Source organism: Crassostrea angulata, chromosome 10, assembly GCF_025612915.1.
Source record: "Crassostrea angulata isolate pt1a10 chromosome 10, ASM2561291v2, whole genome shotgun sequence".
NCBI classification, from domain to species: Eukaryota; Metazoa; Mollusca; class Bivalvia; order Ostreida; family Ostreidae; genus Magallana; species Magallana angulata.
In genome coordinates this window covers 51,280,275-51,296,881 of record NC_069120.1, presented here as the reverse complement: position 1 = coordinate 51,296,881, position 16,607 = coordinate 51,280,275, and the positions used below count along the sequence as shown (strand labels likewise).

Genomic DNA, 16,607 nt, shown 5'->3' with positions numbered 1-16,607 from the left:
GATCAGTTTTCTCAAGATTTTAGACTAAGACTTTTTTCAAGCAAATTTCTTTTCTCAACTATACTTTTATGACAAAGAAACTGATGGTTGCTGACTTTCCAGTTCAGCAGTCCTTCATAGTGAACCAGCCAATCTTCTACAAGATCTCCTCCACAAAATCATATCAACAACAACCATATCATCACTCTATACATCACTATTTCCGTTTTCCATAAGCTGGTCTGTCCATCTCTCTCCCAAAGAATGAATGAGAAAGACAGATATGTGAATAATTGCTTTTATTCTCCACAATATGAACACAAATACACTCCTCATACACACATGTACTTGTATATCACAGTTATAACTAAAACATCCAGTCTTTGTCGCTGCCCACTGCTAGGACACCCATTTGACAACAAAATGATTCTTTTTTCCTGCAAGAAAGACAATTTAATTTTTGAGTTGTTATAATGAAAAAAAAAATCTACTTTAGAAAATGACACAATTTTAGCATAACTAAAATTTAATACAGTTTAACTGTTTAAAAAATACAAAACTCAAATGATTCATTTGATGCAACACTATGATACTCATACATTAAGAGGATTGCTATATTCATTGATTGATTGGTAATGTTAATGATTTTTACAGGAACAAGCATGAGTAAATCTGGAATTTCTTTCCGTTTATCTCAGCTTCAAATCCTTCATGTTAGTTGGCCAATAATCGCCTAATGCCAGACGCAATTATGATTTCAATTGTGTGAAATAACCTGGAAGGGACATAAAACAACAACAAAGTATCAAATATACAAAAGTGATGAGAGTACCTAGTGTAAAGAGGGTTATATCACTTGGCAGAATGTGATCCGTATCTCTCAGAACCAGCTCTGGGTTCGTCTCCATCTGGAAATTCACCCTCACCTGTCCAAACCGGATTTTGTTTATTGCCTCACCTTAAAGGAAACATTCATGATGCATAAGCAACCTCATCAGCAATGATGAAATTTTACTTGAATAATAATTTAGAGAGAGAGAGAGAGAGAGAGAGAGAGAGAGAGAGAGAGAGAGAGAGAGAGAGAGAGAGAGAGCACATACCCTCCTTCTTGAACATTTTAATTTTACAACACAAGCTGCCCAGCTTCAGACCAGGGACAAGAGGAAGGGTGATGAAGGGAGCATTCTTGAAAAGGACCTTGACCTCTAGGTCACTGAGCAGGGCCAGGCTCTCTGCCTTGTTCTGGAACAAAACCTCGGTCCACCTGACTGCCTGCTCCAGACCTGCCTCTACTCAAACAAACAGTTTGTTGTTAGAAATTTCATGGGAAAAAATCAGATTTCAAGGAGAGATGATGGAAAATATGATTTATGTTGGTATGAACAGCGGCAATGTTGGCTTCGGACACATTATGATGGAATTTAAATACCTTGTATATTAATAAATCATTCATTCATAAAAAATGCATGTTTTGGGTGTTCAATATTAACAAATATCAGATGTTAGATAAAAGAGAAATCAACAATTACTTTACCTCCATGGACCAATTTAACTATTGCTTCTGCTATTTTCTTTTGAGACCTTCTTTGTTCAGGTCTCTCCTGTAACAAAGAAACATAGGTTATTTACCGGTAATACATTTTACCATGGTGAAAACTTGTGCATGAATGTACATGTAAGTAAATGTACATGAAAAAACGGTAGTCTTCTGACTACAACAAAGGCCTGTTTAACTGTTACCATTACAGTTATGCTAAAAAAGTTACTCACTCTCATGTTGGCTAGACAGTCCTGAATCTCTCTCTTTGTCATAAATGTGAACAACTTGAGGTATGTCTCAACTTCAGAATCAGGCAAGTTGATGAAATACTGAAAACAAACACATACCAATAACCGGAGTTTGTAGTACATCTACTAGAGTGTTTTTTTTTTATACAAGACATCTTTCCTACATGAGCTTTGTATATTAACTGCCCTCTATACCTGGTAGAGTTTGAATGGAGTGGTCTTGTCGGGATTTAACCACATGGAGTTGTTAACACTTTTCCCAAGTTTCTCTCCACTAGAGGTGGTCAGCAGTGGCACCATCAAACCTGAAATCACAGATATTCTTTTGTCTTAATGCTCATTGTTGCACCTTCAACTTTATAACAATACTTTTTATGTGACAAGTTCAAAGAAGCTAAATTATCCTGTTACTGAAGTAAACAAATATGATACACAAATAAAACATGTACACTATCAGAAAATTGAAATGTTTCTAAATCAAAACTTTTAAAGGATTAGCCATCGTATCCAGTGTACCTACCAAAGAACAGTTTTTTGTGGATTTTGGTCAGGAACTCATATCCAGATATAATGTTTCCCAGCTGATCACTACCTCCAACCTTCAACAGAGGTCATACAATCAATTACCATAACAATTTTGTTTACGTAGATGTTCTTAAATTCAATCTGTTTTAAATACAGTGCAGCATGTACAGAAAAAGAATGTCTTTTTATCTCTGAAAGGAAATACAATGCGGAATGAATATACCCGGTACCGATAGATTGTTCTCTATTTTTAACTGATGTGTACTATTTTTAACTGATGTGTACTTCAAACCCAAAGTGTTTAACATACCTGTACAGTACAGTTGTACTTTTCGTACAGGTGAAGCCAGTCACAAGCCTGGAACACCTGATAGGTAAATTCTGTCAGACTCAGCCCTTCCTCTGACTCCAACCGTGTTCTTACACTGAAACAAGCACAGAATGATAAACCAAAAAAACACTATACATGGGTTTTGACTTCAAATTTAGTGCAAATAAAAAGTCTGTTCATTGGTTTTATTTAAAGTGATTTCATCTACAGTAAGAACATGCCATATAGTCAATATTTGTCCAAATAGAAAAAAAAGTGGCCATTCCGCCAGTGGGGGTTAAGTTTTGGTACAGTTGATGTGTTTTCTGTGATTTGGCTTACCTCTCTCTATGCATCATGCTACCGACTCTGAATTTTCTGCCCAGTGTAGACAGGAAATCAACCACTGTTTGCTGGCTATACCAGTCATTGTTGTTCAAAATCCTGGAATTGAAAGAAAATAAACATGATGAAAAATCCTGCATCTCTTTTGCATTCGAGCAATTTTAAAAACCAGTGATTACAAACATTCCCAAATGGATATTTCATACTAGTACAATGATCCCAAACATACATTCCAAATAGATACTCCAAACAATGATCCCAAAATAAACCATAAAATCAAAGGCCTGAAGGGCCATAATGGCTTACGGGTTTGATATGACTTTATTTACATGGATCGAGTATGATTCCCTCTATTTCTTACGGAAACTTTAGTTTATTTATAGTTCTATAGAAAGTAACTAGCTACATGTAATTCATAGATCTATAGAAACTAACAGGACCCATATCAACATGCCCCATTTGTTGATTGGTCGAACCTTAGTGACCGAAAGAGACAGGAATGAAATCTAGATGCCTCTTTTATCAATTGGTTGAAACCACCATTGCTTTTAGGAAAATCATAGACTGCATAAAATAATAATGATGATGTCAGACTCAAACTACAATATGAGACAATTGGTTTCTTTCTTTTATCCAAAGACTGAAGTACATTAACTGTAAATTCATTCAACTATATAGGACACAAAAACACTTAAAACCAACATGCTCTCAAATATCAGTATACCTTGTATTCCTGTGCACTATGAACTTGCGCGAGAGTTGGTGCACGGTGCGACGTAACAGCGCCACAGCCAGCGCGAAATCATTGCGCGTAAAAATAATATAACCAAATGATGAAATGTACTGCATGTTATGTACTATAATTAATGAATTCTCATGAAATCTACACCAACAAGTATTATTCCATTTTATTTATATTTTATAAATGTATATTTATTCATATTTTTCTGGGTTTTTTCTACTTTTTTAAGAGGCTGACCTTCACAAGCTTTTATAAGAAATATAGATTCACAAGGCAGTTCTATTATTTACACCTTCTATTTTATTTTTTCCCCTTTGTACAGAGATAAACTCTTTGGAGGGGGAGGGAGGGCAAAAAAAAAAGGCAGAACTATGCAATTACAGCAAACTTGTTTTGACATCAAATTTAATTAAAATTAATTACTGCACTATAACTTTGCAGTCAGTCTCTCTTCACATGACATGTGTACACAGTCATTTTCAGAGGCATACTATACGATATGTCTCTATGTTATAGTAATGTGACATCGCTTCCGTATATGACTTGCAATCAAGCTTCACTGTATATTGTTTTCTTATGTGAGTACATTTGGTCTCAAGTTTCCAATATTTTTACGACAAATAAACAGTTCAATCATAGCACAACCAAGGTAACTCCATCGAGGGAACATTGTGCTATTTTTAGATCTTGGAAAATCCCCAACATTCGATAATGGCGGAGGTGTCGAAGAAGGCACATTATATTAAAACAAGTAGTAATTGCCCCTCTATTTATGCATTTATTACCGATTTATAATCCCAGTTTCAATATATCTCAATCATAACTTCAGTTCTTTAACCATTAAACACTTTCCCCCTTGCTGAGATCGATGTCGATCAAGGTTAGCGACGCTCTCTGCGGGTGCAAACGTTTTTATGAAGATTGAACAAAATAACGACAACTTTACATTTACTTATCACTGTTAGGATCTTAAATAATTGGGAAAAGATTGTTTGCTTATAATACATGTAAGTATGCATAGCGGAAAGCATGGCGGCACTGTGTGATGCATGGCGGGGGGCTATATATATAGCAAAAACGGCCTAGGGAAAACACTGCAGTTAATATTCATTCGCGTTAGATTTCGAGTTTATTTAAATAAAGTCAATTCATATTGGTAACAATAACATAAGTGATAATAACATATGGAAAACATAATCTTGCTTAAAGATATTTATTATGAACAACAAACACATTCGAATAGAACTATTTTTTGTCGCGCATGTTCAGATAACTGAACTCTTTGCCGTAAAGATTATCCGGCAACTAGATGGCCGTAAGCCATAAAAAAACAACTTCCATCTAACAACATAAGGTCAAGCAGCTGTTTAGGATCCCCTGAAGCTGGCAGTACCTGACTCCAGGGAGCTCTTTGTCCTGGTCTCTCCAGAAGTACTTCTGATGGTTGGCAAAGATTCGCTCCAGACTCTCTGTGATGCTGGCAATGTTTCTGTCAATGGTTTCCTGCTTCATAGGTTCTCTATCTTTTGTTTTTCCTGATGGATCTCCAATTTTGGCAGTTGCTCCCCCAACCTGAAACACAAAGCTCTGGCATCACAAATCTGTTGAGGATTATTCCTTCCCCATTTTAGGAGAATGCTTATTAGGGTTGCTGATTGCCTGACCTTTTGAAAACCTAATCCCCTTATACAGAATGAAATCATGTATTATTGTAGATTTTATATCAATCTGTATTTATATTCTTATATTTTTATATAAAGCTTCTGGATCAAATTTAATGGAATCTGTAAATACATACTAGTAATCTGCAATTCATCTGATCATGCAACCAAAAGTTAAACATAAATTGGTGTCTCAATTTGATCAATAATATAGTTTTTAATAACTGATAGAAACAACAGATTATAAGTATGTCATGCACAAAATGAGCACCCACCACACAGATGGGGCTGTGGCCGGCCCTCTGACAGTGCAGCATGGCTATGATGGCCAGGAGGTTCCCGATGTGTAAGCTGTCTGCTGTAGGGTCAAATCCACAGTACACCGTCAGAGGCTGACCCAGCTGTTTCTCCACTTCATGAGTACTGTTAAATAAAAGAGAAAGGTACAATATATTTTGCAAAAATAATGTACATAAAGATAATTTATGGTCTTCTTTTTACACTTACAGGGTGGTAGGGAATACAGACTGGATGACGCCCCTCTCTTGGAGTTTGAGAACATTCCGTGGCGACACACTGCAGTAGGATCGACGTAATGACACCACGGCCCTCTGACACAGACGAAGACTTAACTTTAGAGAGGTCATTGCTTGCTCTTCAAGGTGAAATAAAATCAAAAATCAATTAAAATAATTCAGGCTTTAAATACATTTGGTGTGAATTTTAGTCAATAATATCATATCAGCAGATCATAAAGTTTTAGGCATGTCCGTAGTGCTCTCAATTAAACATTAATAAACAAATAAACGAAATGCATTATGTTTTCAATATGTAGCAAAATTCTTCAAAAAGGACTTTTAAGCAGACAAGATGCTCGGAATTGTGAAATCATTTTCAAAAGATATACCTATACTCTGTCCCGAGTTTTTGCTTCCACCACTTTTTGCATGATATTTCAATAATAGTAAATAGCTTTGTGCTCAAACTACGTTCATCCACTAATATAAAAAATGTCCAGATTATCTGTTTTGAAACGCCCCCTCTACCGCTTCAGGTTTCAATACACATCCCGAAATTGAAAGTCTACGGAGATTTTGCATTGCAACAGCCATTAATAAGCCCGGATGATAACGTTAAAAAATTGGGCGATGTATTCCGAGTGTATTCCGAATGGAGAAAAGATGTAAACATTCCACATTATAAATCTCCGTAAGGAATCTGTTTTCGTTCCTGTGAATTTTTCTGAGTGGAAAGGGATAATTGTTCAGTGAAGATATCTTGGATAAATTCCCTTTTAACGATTTCAACTGTATTTCATTCACAGGTATGTGAAATTTTATTAAAAATCATCAAAAAGCGATGGAAGCAATAACTTGGGACAGACTATAAAAGATCAGATATTTTGAGTGCTAGATGTGTGTTGTATGAAACCATACGGATCTAATGAGTGAAAATGAAACTGAAAACCTCAATAAAACCAACACATGCATTTAAAGTTGACACTAAATTAATCATGATTATCTTATCTATTGTTTGTTGTTATCGCTAAGAGTGAAAGATTTAAGCCTAGGAAATCCTCTGAGGAAATTCGGACTCATTGACAATACCTATCTAACTAATGGTGCACATTAGTCAGTGTACTTCTTAATCATAAGTCCGCTTGAATTGTTTTGTGTATCTTTATTTGATGTTCAAATACCTTTCAGTTACTTCATTTGTGGCCAATGCATCGACATTCGTGGTGACACACTCTGACATACTCTGACATGTCTAACCCATGAACGCGGCCATGTTGACTATTGAAATCGAAGCGGATAATTTTGGAGAATCTGATTTTTTATTTTAAAAACTATCTCCGACAAATACGTTACATCGACCAGTGATGCTCATTCACAAAAAAAAAAAAAAACCAACACTTGTAGTATTGCTTATATACCAATATTTTCTTATATGAAAAAAAAATTATATCAGATAATTATATTTAATAGAAAACGAATTTGTATTATTTACTCAAAAATTCTCTTTTCTTTTGATATCAGAAATATCTTTAAAATGTGGGAAAAAAAAGGAGTTTAACTACTGTCGGGCCAACATGTTCTAGAGGCAAAACTTTCCAGATATACTGTCACTGAGTAGTTGGATTCCGTCTATAATGCCCCCGCTCAGCATTTGAACTACTATGTACATCCTACCTAAGTAAATTTCAATATCAAATTAATTATAAAATTAATTAATTTTTTATCACAAAATATCTACTTTTTGATACCAAGAAAGGGATTAATTTTCAGGTATTCAATGTTCTGTTTTTAATACATGTATCAGAAAATGCATTATTTTGATATCTGAACATAATTTGATTGATCATTTTCAAAATTTAATTTTTTTTATCAAAATGCCTCAAAAATATATGAATAATGCTGTCACAAATAAAAGTCTTAATTAGTTATTAACCCTCCCACCAATTTGGGAGCAAGTGGAAAAATAAAGAGAACAAAATTCACCATGAAACTTTAATAACAACAAGCTGACAAATATAATGTTAATGTTTTCATTGCATGCATTTAACTCAGTTCATGAAGTCAAATCTACATATAAATAACATTACAAAAACAATCATTAACAATTCCAACTGAGTTTAAATGTCTGCATGTACATGTATTTGCAACTAGATACATATTAATGTGAAAACATATTGCAGTATAACTAATATATTCATTCCTTCAAAAATTCCCCGTTTATTGGATTTTGAGTTTTGTGTGCAATTAATTTATAAGCAACACAAAGTTATATCTTTAAATACTAAGTTCAAAGTTAGGTAAGTATAAAAATTAACCAAGAATATATAAGGACAGGTACAATACTGGTACTTACATAGTAATAAACCATTAAAAGATAAATGTGGTAAAAGTGACTTAATACTTATTGTTGAACTGCAAAGAAAACAGATGTTCTATATGTTGACTTCAGATGATTTTACACAGTACATGTGTAGATCACATCTTCGCTAGCCAAGGGTGATGATCCACTTCGCTCCTTTACAACAGTTATAATGGAACAAAGTGGACAGTGAACCCTTGGCTAGTGAAGATGAGAAGATCATGGAAAGACAAGTACATAGAGATTTGGTCAAAACCCTGACTGAAAATTGCAAGGAATATTGTCTCACTGCAGACACAATTAATAGACAAGAATGATGACAATGATGCTGAATGATGCTTTACACAGTTATTAATGCAACTCGTACTTAATTACAATACTCATAATAATAATCTACATGGTGCACATCAACACTGCAGATCTAGCGTAAATTTATTCAAAGAACATATTTATGCTTACAATAACAATGACTTAAAGTTGGACCACATGAATTGATTACACGTAATTTCGTAACATGACCAAAAATAAAACAAATACAAAGAGCGGCGGCCATTTGTGAATGATTAGATTCTGTGAATACTGAAGTGTTAGCAAAAAGGAGTCACTGCTTAAACTCATTTTCATGGCAGAGTTTTTAAAATGCCTGTGAAGTTACATTTGTTGAATGTACGAGTACATGAAAATTTACACAATGACATGTGTAATCTCAATACAATTTATATGACATAATACCATCAACCTTTAAAGCACAGTACATGCATTAACAACTATAACAGGACAATACAATGAGGACATGGACAAAAAACTCTAAAATGATTTCAATGTGTTCCAACTACCTTAATCTGTTAATGAGAGGGATCTATTCAGTTTTGTACATTTAAATAATGTAGTCCAATCAAATAGAAGAAAAGCTTGCCATTTGATAAAAGTTCAAAGAAATACACAAATAAGGTAGGTCTCCATTTGATCTTTAAACCTGCAGCTTCTCTCAGTTTATCACTTAATCCACCACCTGGTCAGACTTGTTCTACTGATTTTTCTTGTCAACAACATCTGAGTAGGAGGGTGGAGCCCCATAGGGCTGCTGCTGGGGCATGTAAACATTGTGGGGCGCTGAGGGATTGTAGTAGGATGAGCCAGCAGCCTCTCGGGCTTTGGCATCTGCAAAACAAACAACCAAATTAAAAAAACCACATTCAAATTCATTTATGCTACATGTATTTACTTCACATTAGCTGCAATAATAAAGCCCTCTGCTGTTTTTTTTAATCTGACAATTTTAATTTAAACAAATCCCCCCATCATTCCAACGAATAATTGGGGTTAAGCTACATTATCACTACTACTTATTATGCATAAGTCTATTAAGTTAATATTTGTGGAATTCATATTTCAAACATATTTATTCACAAAATCAGATAATGTAATGTAAAAATTCTGACCTGCTGCTGACTCCTGGGGGTGGCCGTTCATTGGCTGGGGTGGGGCTGTGGGCTCAATGCCAGGATAAGGGGGAGGCGACTCTGTCATGTACACCTGCTGGGCTATAAAAGACAATATAAATCAAAGGCCCCATATCTTATCGAAATATTCATTAAAATCTAATGTTGGTAATTTCACATTTCATAGCTCAGAGAGTTTTTTTCTCTTTTATAAGGATAGGGTATTTAAAGTATTCACATCTTGAAAAATTGACAAAATCATTAATAATTTACATATACTGTAGATTTCTTATTTTACACGAGTACTTAATTCCTCAATTCAAACATTTTTCATCAAATCGCGAGAACATAAAATCGCGAATGCCAAATTTTTATCATAGTTTTATGTAGTTTACATATGTCCGAAAAATAAAAGTGAGATTTTAAAATTCCCAAGATGTGCTTCTCGTAATTTTACGCAGATATTAAATTAAATCCTTGCATTTAATTAGGATTTACAGTAATAAAATTTGGGCTACAAGTTTTATGAAGTCTAAATTTTACCTACCTGGCGGGGCGTTAGGGAATGTATTGAATGGGACCCAGTTGTAGTTGCCGTACTGAGGGGTGTACATGGGGGGAGGTGCCTGGTAGACCGGCCCCTGGGGTGGGGTGTAAGCTGGTGGCTGCTGGGCCTGCATGTACCGCGAGGCTGTAAAATCCGAATAGATACTGTTAAAGTGTTCCTGATTTAATGCTAAACTACAATGTTATTGTAGTTCCTGATTTAATGCTAAAATACAATGTTATTGTAGTATTCAAATAAAGTAAATGTTTAGATATAAATTCTGTGATATATTCATATAAAACAACTTGATTAATTCTACTGATTCAGAATTCATTTTTCACCAAGATTTTTTGAAAACTTTTTCAGAGAAATTTAAAGATCTCCTCTTCATTAAAAGCATGATATATACCAAGCTGTCCGGCTCGTAACATGGCCTGTCCAAACTCTATGGCTCCTCCCGCAGTGAACCACATCTTGATCTTTACTGACCCCTGCCACTTCCCTAAAACAAATAATCCAACCATCAGAAGTAAACAGCAGATAATCCTACCGACTTAACAAGTGACAACCATTAACAATCAACACGCAATATCTTCTTATTCTTAGGAATATTTGAATTGAAACCTTTTAAGGTGATCCATGTCACATAATGATAATATTCCTTTCCAATAAATTTTAACCAAATCCAGAAAGCTATGAGCTCTGTTAATTACATGTATCGGTATATACTTTAGTCATCTATATCTTTTGACTGGTTAAATGTAATTTTCCCAAGGAATACAAGTATGTTATCATTACAATTGCTAATTGAGTGGTCCATCATAAACGATATTGGTCTTGATGGGCTGATGCAATCTTTCAAATTGTTTAAGTGAAACATTTAACAAATGTTGTACCTCCTTGCTCTGCATTAATTCTTCCTTTGATGTAGTTGGCCCCAAATATGGGCTGCTCTAGCTCAATTTCCCGCATACAGAAGAAAGGCATGCTAAAGGACTGCATGGATTCCTTGCTACTGGCAGCATTGAAAATCACCTGGAAAGTAAAGGCCAGGTGGTGTCAAATCTAGGTCATACAGTACAGTAGAAGTAAAACAGTCAAACACACCTATAGCAATCACCCTTATAATGAATCGATGCTTATAGTGAAGTGATTTTCATTCCCCATGGGTTTTACACTTTTTGTGAAGTTAACAAATATAACGAATTACGTTTAAAACGAAGCAAAATTGCCCGTCCCTGGGACTTCGTTATGAGCACGTTTTACTGTATCTTCTTTTTAAAAAATCATACACATTGAATGTTATTTGCATACCCCTCTTTTCAGTCTCCCATACTTTCAATTTTACTTTCATATTAACAAGTTACTTTGACATTATTTCTCCTCCTCTGATGACTGATGAATTATTTGGGTACAAATCAAGCTTACCCGATGAGTGGTGAGGTACAGACGGCCTTTCTTGTGACCTTTAAACTCTGGTTGATTATTTCCATCGAATCCCAATTCCACATCATCACAATACAACAAAATCCTACAAAAGAAACAAGGTAATGTAGCAAATTTACAAAAATTAAATGTTTTAAAAACACCATGTCTAAAAGAAAAAAGACAACAATAAGCTTTAAAAAGCTATTAATCAGTTTGTCTACAGTGCTACTCAGTTTGGTTTAAAAACTTGAGCAGAACCAAATGTAGGCTAATGATATACATATGTAGACAAATCATTTTCATTATAGTGTAGTGTGGACTTTTACACTAGTGGTTAAGTATGCGTTTTCTATAGTCAAACAATATGTGTGGTATTAAATAAATGGATGCATTTAGCCATTCTAAACTTTTAATAGTTTTACCATGCACACAGGCCGGAGGATTTTCTGCGATATTAAGATTACAACTTATAGCTTGACTTATACACTGGTTTTTTTAATTTTCAGGCAACATATTTGATATCATTAGACTTTTGACATGATCGTTCAACACCCATGAAAAGGCGCACTTAAATTCTGAATTCATAATCTTTCCTTTGGGAATCGATTTATTTTACTTGAGTGATTAATTAAAATGTTATCATGTGTCAAAGATAAAAGATCCTCCAACATATATTTTACACAACAAAGAGAGAATATTAGAATGTTCTTTCAAAACCGAAATTAGCGTAATAAGTGAAGTCAGTGACAGCACAATGTCAGGTGATTTTGACATTTCATAATCTATCACTGTATGAAAAAATCCTTTAGTGAAACTGGTTCAAAACAACTAAATAAAAGACTTACCGTTCTCCGGCAAATATAAGAACTCCACCTTGGGCATGTGCCGTATTAATTGACATTTTCTTTAAAATCAGATATCTCTTCCCGATCAAGTACTTTCAACTTGTTTACGTTTTCGTAGTAATGTTATCCGATGCTTTCCGAACGGATATGAGTAGACAAAAATCATATAACCGGACATAAACGGAAATCGTGCATTTTCTGTGTACGCCACCAATGCCCAGTTAATACAACTTCTACACTTCCAAAAAGTTCCCTTTATTTAAAACGACATAACCAACTTTTTGGGAGAAACCTACTGTACACAATGAAAGAAACATATTAGAACATACTCAGATACATAGTTCGGACTATTTTCCAGGCATGTAAAATATCAAAATCATTTTTAAAAAAACGTTAAGATATTTCGGAATATTTTCATGACATGTAAAATATCTAAATCGTTAAAAACGACAGAAAAATGTCAGATATTTCGGTCAAGGATGTACATTGTACATATCATTCACAACATCATTGATTAGTAGATTAAATTATCCCTGACACCAAAATTTTCATAAAAGTAAAAATACAGCAGGCCTAAATAAAAATAGTTCGACAAAGAACTAAAAAATCAAAGAAATGAATGAAAACAAAAAGGACCTATTCATTTAAGATTTCCTCAAAATCCAGTCACAAGAGGAGGGGGGGGGGTCGGTCTGGATTACACCTCGGCAAATTTTAATTTCTTAATTTTACATCATATACATATTGAAATCATATCAAAAATAGTCCCCGAACACCCCCTCCCCCGGAGAACATAAATTTCCCTCCTCAACCCCTCCCGGACAAATTTTCTGGATCCGAACATGTCAGGATTATACAATAGGCCCCTATCATACACGAAATGACGAAAGCCAAGTGAAAGCCCCTTTTTACTAAAGTTAATTAACTCAATATTTTATACTGGCATATTTAAAACAGTTTAAATGACATTTATCCAGGAAACATAGCACGAAGATACACAGCACCACTGTTTGAATCTGAAAATCCAAGAGTCCTACAAAATTACATACAATGTATAGAGAAATAACAATTACAAATATCACCGGAAAACAATTTGAAACTGTTGTAAATGATAGACTTGATACTTAACTGTTTTGATTGAAAACAATATCATAGATGAAAACAAAATTGATTTTTTTCAAATTCATCTATATAATTATATGTCGGGCCACTTATTTGCATTGAAGAGTCTCAGAGAGTTAATAATTGTAAATACATGTAGTTGACACTTGTAAGGTCGTTTTATGGCCAACAAAAAAACGTTTGATAAATTAAGTGTTTCAAGAAACCGAAAGTATGAAATCAAAATAATATTCAATATGCATAGACACAATATAACAACCAAAATGAGATAAAAGACGAACTTATAATAATCCTAATCCAAATACATATATGTCTTGTGCATAATAAAATTAAAAAAAACAAACTGTACTATATACCTAAGAAGTCATCAAAGAGATGCCAAATAAAAACCACATATTCATGTCAGCATTAATTTTAAACAATAGCATTTAAACAGTAGTTATGTGGTTTATGGGAATTCATCAAAAGTAAAGAATTTTGTGATTATTAAAGCTCTTTCGACCAAATGAATAGCGTTTGATTTCCATAAAATATAACCTGGCACGTTGCGTTTTGTACGGAAGCGTATTAGTGCCACATAACACTTCACATTTTTTTAATTTTCTAACTTAAAAGTGTAAATTTCACACTTTAATCTGTAAATTTCACACTTTAATCTGTTAATTTCACACTTTAATCTATAAATTTTACACTTTAAAGTGTAGAAAATAAAAAAAATGTAAAGTGTGTATGTGGCACTTTAAAGTGTAAAATTCACACTTTAATCTGTAAATTTTACACTTAAATCTGTAAAATTCACACTTCTATCTGTAAAATTCACACTTTAATCTGTAAATTTTACACTTTAATCTGTAAAATTCACACTTTAAAGTGTAAAATTCACAATTTAATCTGTAAAATTCACACTTTAATCTGTAAAATTTACACTTTAAAGTGTAAAATTCACACTTTAATCTGTAAAATTTACACTTTTATCTGTAAAATTCACACTTTTAAGTGTAATATTCACACTTTAATCTGTAAATTATACACTTTAATCTGTAAAATTCATACTTTAAAGTGTAAAATTCACACTTTAAAGTGTAAAATTAACACTTTAATCTGCAAAATTTACACTTTAAAGTGTAAAATTCACACTTTAATCTGTAAATTTTACACTTTAATCTGTAAAATTCACACTTTAATCTGTAAGTTTTACACATATATCTGTAAAATTCACACATTAATCTGTAAAATACTATGTCAACACCACATGGCTGTTTAAATTAAATGTCCGGCATTTCTTTGATCTTGCTTTAGTAATAAACATTGCAATCGAGAAATGAGTTTTCATAAATAGTTTTCGATTTTTCAAAAACTGAAACAGTTATGATTAAATTCTGTTAGACAAAATGTATCAGTGTCACATGGCCAAAAAATGTTCAACGCTAAGGGCTTTTTATAATGCAAGCTGTTTCCCTTGTCTCTTTCAATCAGATTAAAATGTTCACAAAAACTGAAAAAAGTGAAAATCTAATGGATTAAAAACTAGCGACCACCACTAATATTAATTTATCTGACGGCCAGCCGGCCACCACATAATTATATGGTGGCTGCAACATAAATTGTAGAATTATCTGTAACAATGCCTTCAAGCCTGCTAAATGTATACAAGACTTTTACTAGTTTAAAGCATCAATTTTATTCATTTGTATACAGTACAATTTTATTTAATCAAGTTTTTGTAGTACGTACACAACTCAGAGTACTGAACGTACTTATGCTAAATCGAGGTTTAGACAGAATGATACATAACGAATATTCTTTGAATGATCAGTAATTCAACTTTATTTGTTATCTTTATTGCAAAATCATCGAAGAAAGTGCGGAAAAAAGCCGAGGCATAAAACCACTTATTTCTATTTGAAAAACCCACGTTTTTTTTTTTTAAATATCACTGTGTAATGATGTCACTGTATAATGCTTCGATCAAACCATCGGAATTCGAAATGATAAATACTCTCCAATGTATGTGTATATATGAGCCAATGTTACAGGATAGTGTGTAAATTTAACACTTTAAAGTGTAAAATTTACAGATTAAAGTGTATATTTTACACATTAAAGTGTGAATTTTACAGATTAAAGTGTGAATTTTACACTTTAAAGTGTGCATTTTAAAGATTAAAGTGTACAATTTACAGATTAAAATGTAAAATTTACAGATTAAAATGAGAATTTTACACTTTAAAGCTGAACACCGCTCGTAAATAGGCACTGTCCGCCATATTTCTCTTTAATCACTGCTGTCCCTACAACCCTTATATAAGGGACAGACCTCTAAACAGTTCAAAGTACTTCGCTGTAGAGGTCCCACCTGTGTGGACGTACATTTTGCCTCGCCGTGTTACCCGGTCGCGATGAAATTATCAAATTTTACGCACTTTTTGAAGCCAGGAGAATACTAACATCAAATAAATTGGTCAATGCATTATTTACGAACAGAAAATGAACATAAGATAAGAAAAAAATGCATAAAATCTAAAGACCACGAAAGGAATACTACATGTCGGCCACGAGGTTCAGGTGTGCAATCGGGTGTAACGAAATCGAAGGGTTTATATACCAGGTATCTGTGTGACGGTGCCTATTTACGAGCGGTGTTCAGCTTTAATGTGTGAATTTTACAAATTAAAGTATAAAATTTACAGATTAAAGTGTGAATTTTACAGATTAAAGTGTGAAGTTTACACTTTATAGTGTGAATTTTATAGAATTAAGTGTAAATGTTACAGATTAAAGTGTGAATTTTACAGATTAAAGTGTAAATTTTACACTTTAAAGTGTAGAAAATAAAAAAATGTGAAGTGTATATGTGGCACTAATACGCTTCCGTAGTTTTGGAATATGGGATCATGCTCTTTTGTTAGTGTATTTGGGGCGGTCAGACATGTACTAGTATATGATCCGAAACACAATGTAGAAAAAGGCATAAGCAAAGGCATGAAAATTACTGA

The 16,607-nt window shown here is 33.6% G+C and overlaps 2 protein-coding genes across 2 annotated transcripts; both read right to left on the bottom strand.

Annotated features, from left to right (window-relative positions):
• Positions 1-263: 263 nt before the first annotated feature.
• LOC128166616 (tyrosine--tRNA ligase, mitochondrial-like) lies at positions 264-7,171 on the bottom strand. Its single transcript, XM_052831899.1, has 13 exons — positions 7,050-7,171; positions 5,858-6,005; positions 5,626-5,773; positions 5,083-5,261; positions 2,945-3,046; positions 2,603-2,717; positions 2,288-2,366; positions 1,963-2,072; positions 1,750-1,848; positions 1,514-1,580; positions 1,080-1,268; positions 812-937; positions 264-416 (listed from the first exon to the last, which is right to left on the bottom strand). Exons 2-13 carry the CDS (start codon positions 5,995-5,997, stop codon positions 379-381), a joined length of 1,392 nt encoding a protein of 463 aa, XP_052687859.1. The 5' UTR covers positions 5,998-6,005; positions 7,050-7,171; the 3' UTR covers positions 264-378.
• A 675-nt stretch (positions 7,172-7,846) lies between these two features.
• Positions 7,847-12,646, bottom strand: LOC128166617 (WW domain-binding protein 2-like). Its single transcript, XM_052831900.1, has 7 exons — positions 12,490-12,646; positions 11,645-11,747; positions 11,113-11,251; positions 10,626-10,718; positions 10,217-10,360; positions 9,670-9,771; positions 7,847-9,388 (listed from the first exon to the last, which is right to left on the bottom strand). The coding sequence occupies exons 1-7, from the start codon at positions 12,543-12,545 to the stop codon at positions 9,255-9,257; spliced, it is 771 nt and encodes a 256-aa protein (XP_052687860.1). The 5' UTR covers positions 12,546-12,646; the 3' UTR covers positions 7,847-9,254.
• Positions 12,647-16,607: the final 3,961 nt, after the last annotated feature.

Coding starts and splice junctions, on each gene's coding strand:
- LOC128166617 (XM_052831900.1), bottom strand. CDS start 12,545: ATGTCAATTAATACGGCACATGCCCAAGGTGGAGTTCTTATATTTGCC. Junction 10,361..10,625: donor GTTACGAGCCGGACAGCTTG/GTATATATCATG, acceptor CGGATTTTACAG/CCTCGCGGTACATGCAGGCC. Junction 9,772..10,216: donor ATTCCCTAACGCCCCGCCAG/GTAGGTAAAATT, acceptor TGTCTTTTATAG/CCCAGCAGGTGTACATGACA.
- LOC128166616 (XM_052831899.1), bottom strand. CDS start 5,997: ATGACCTCTCTAAAGTTAAGTCTTCGTCTGTGTCAGAGGGCCGTGGTG. Junction 5,774..5,857: donor TCTGTATTCCCTACCACCCT/GTAAGTGTAAAA, acceptor TTTATTTAACAG/TACTCATGAAGTGGAGAAAC. Junction 2,367..2,602: donor AGTACAACTGTACTGTACAG/GTATGTTAAACA, acceptor CCTCTGTTGAAG/GTTGGAGGTAGTGATCAGCT.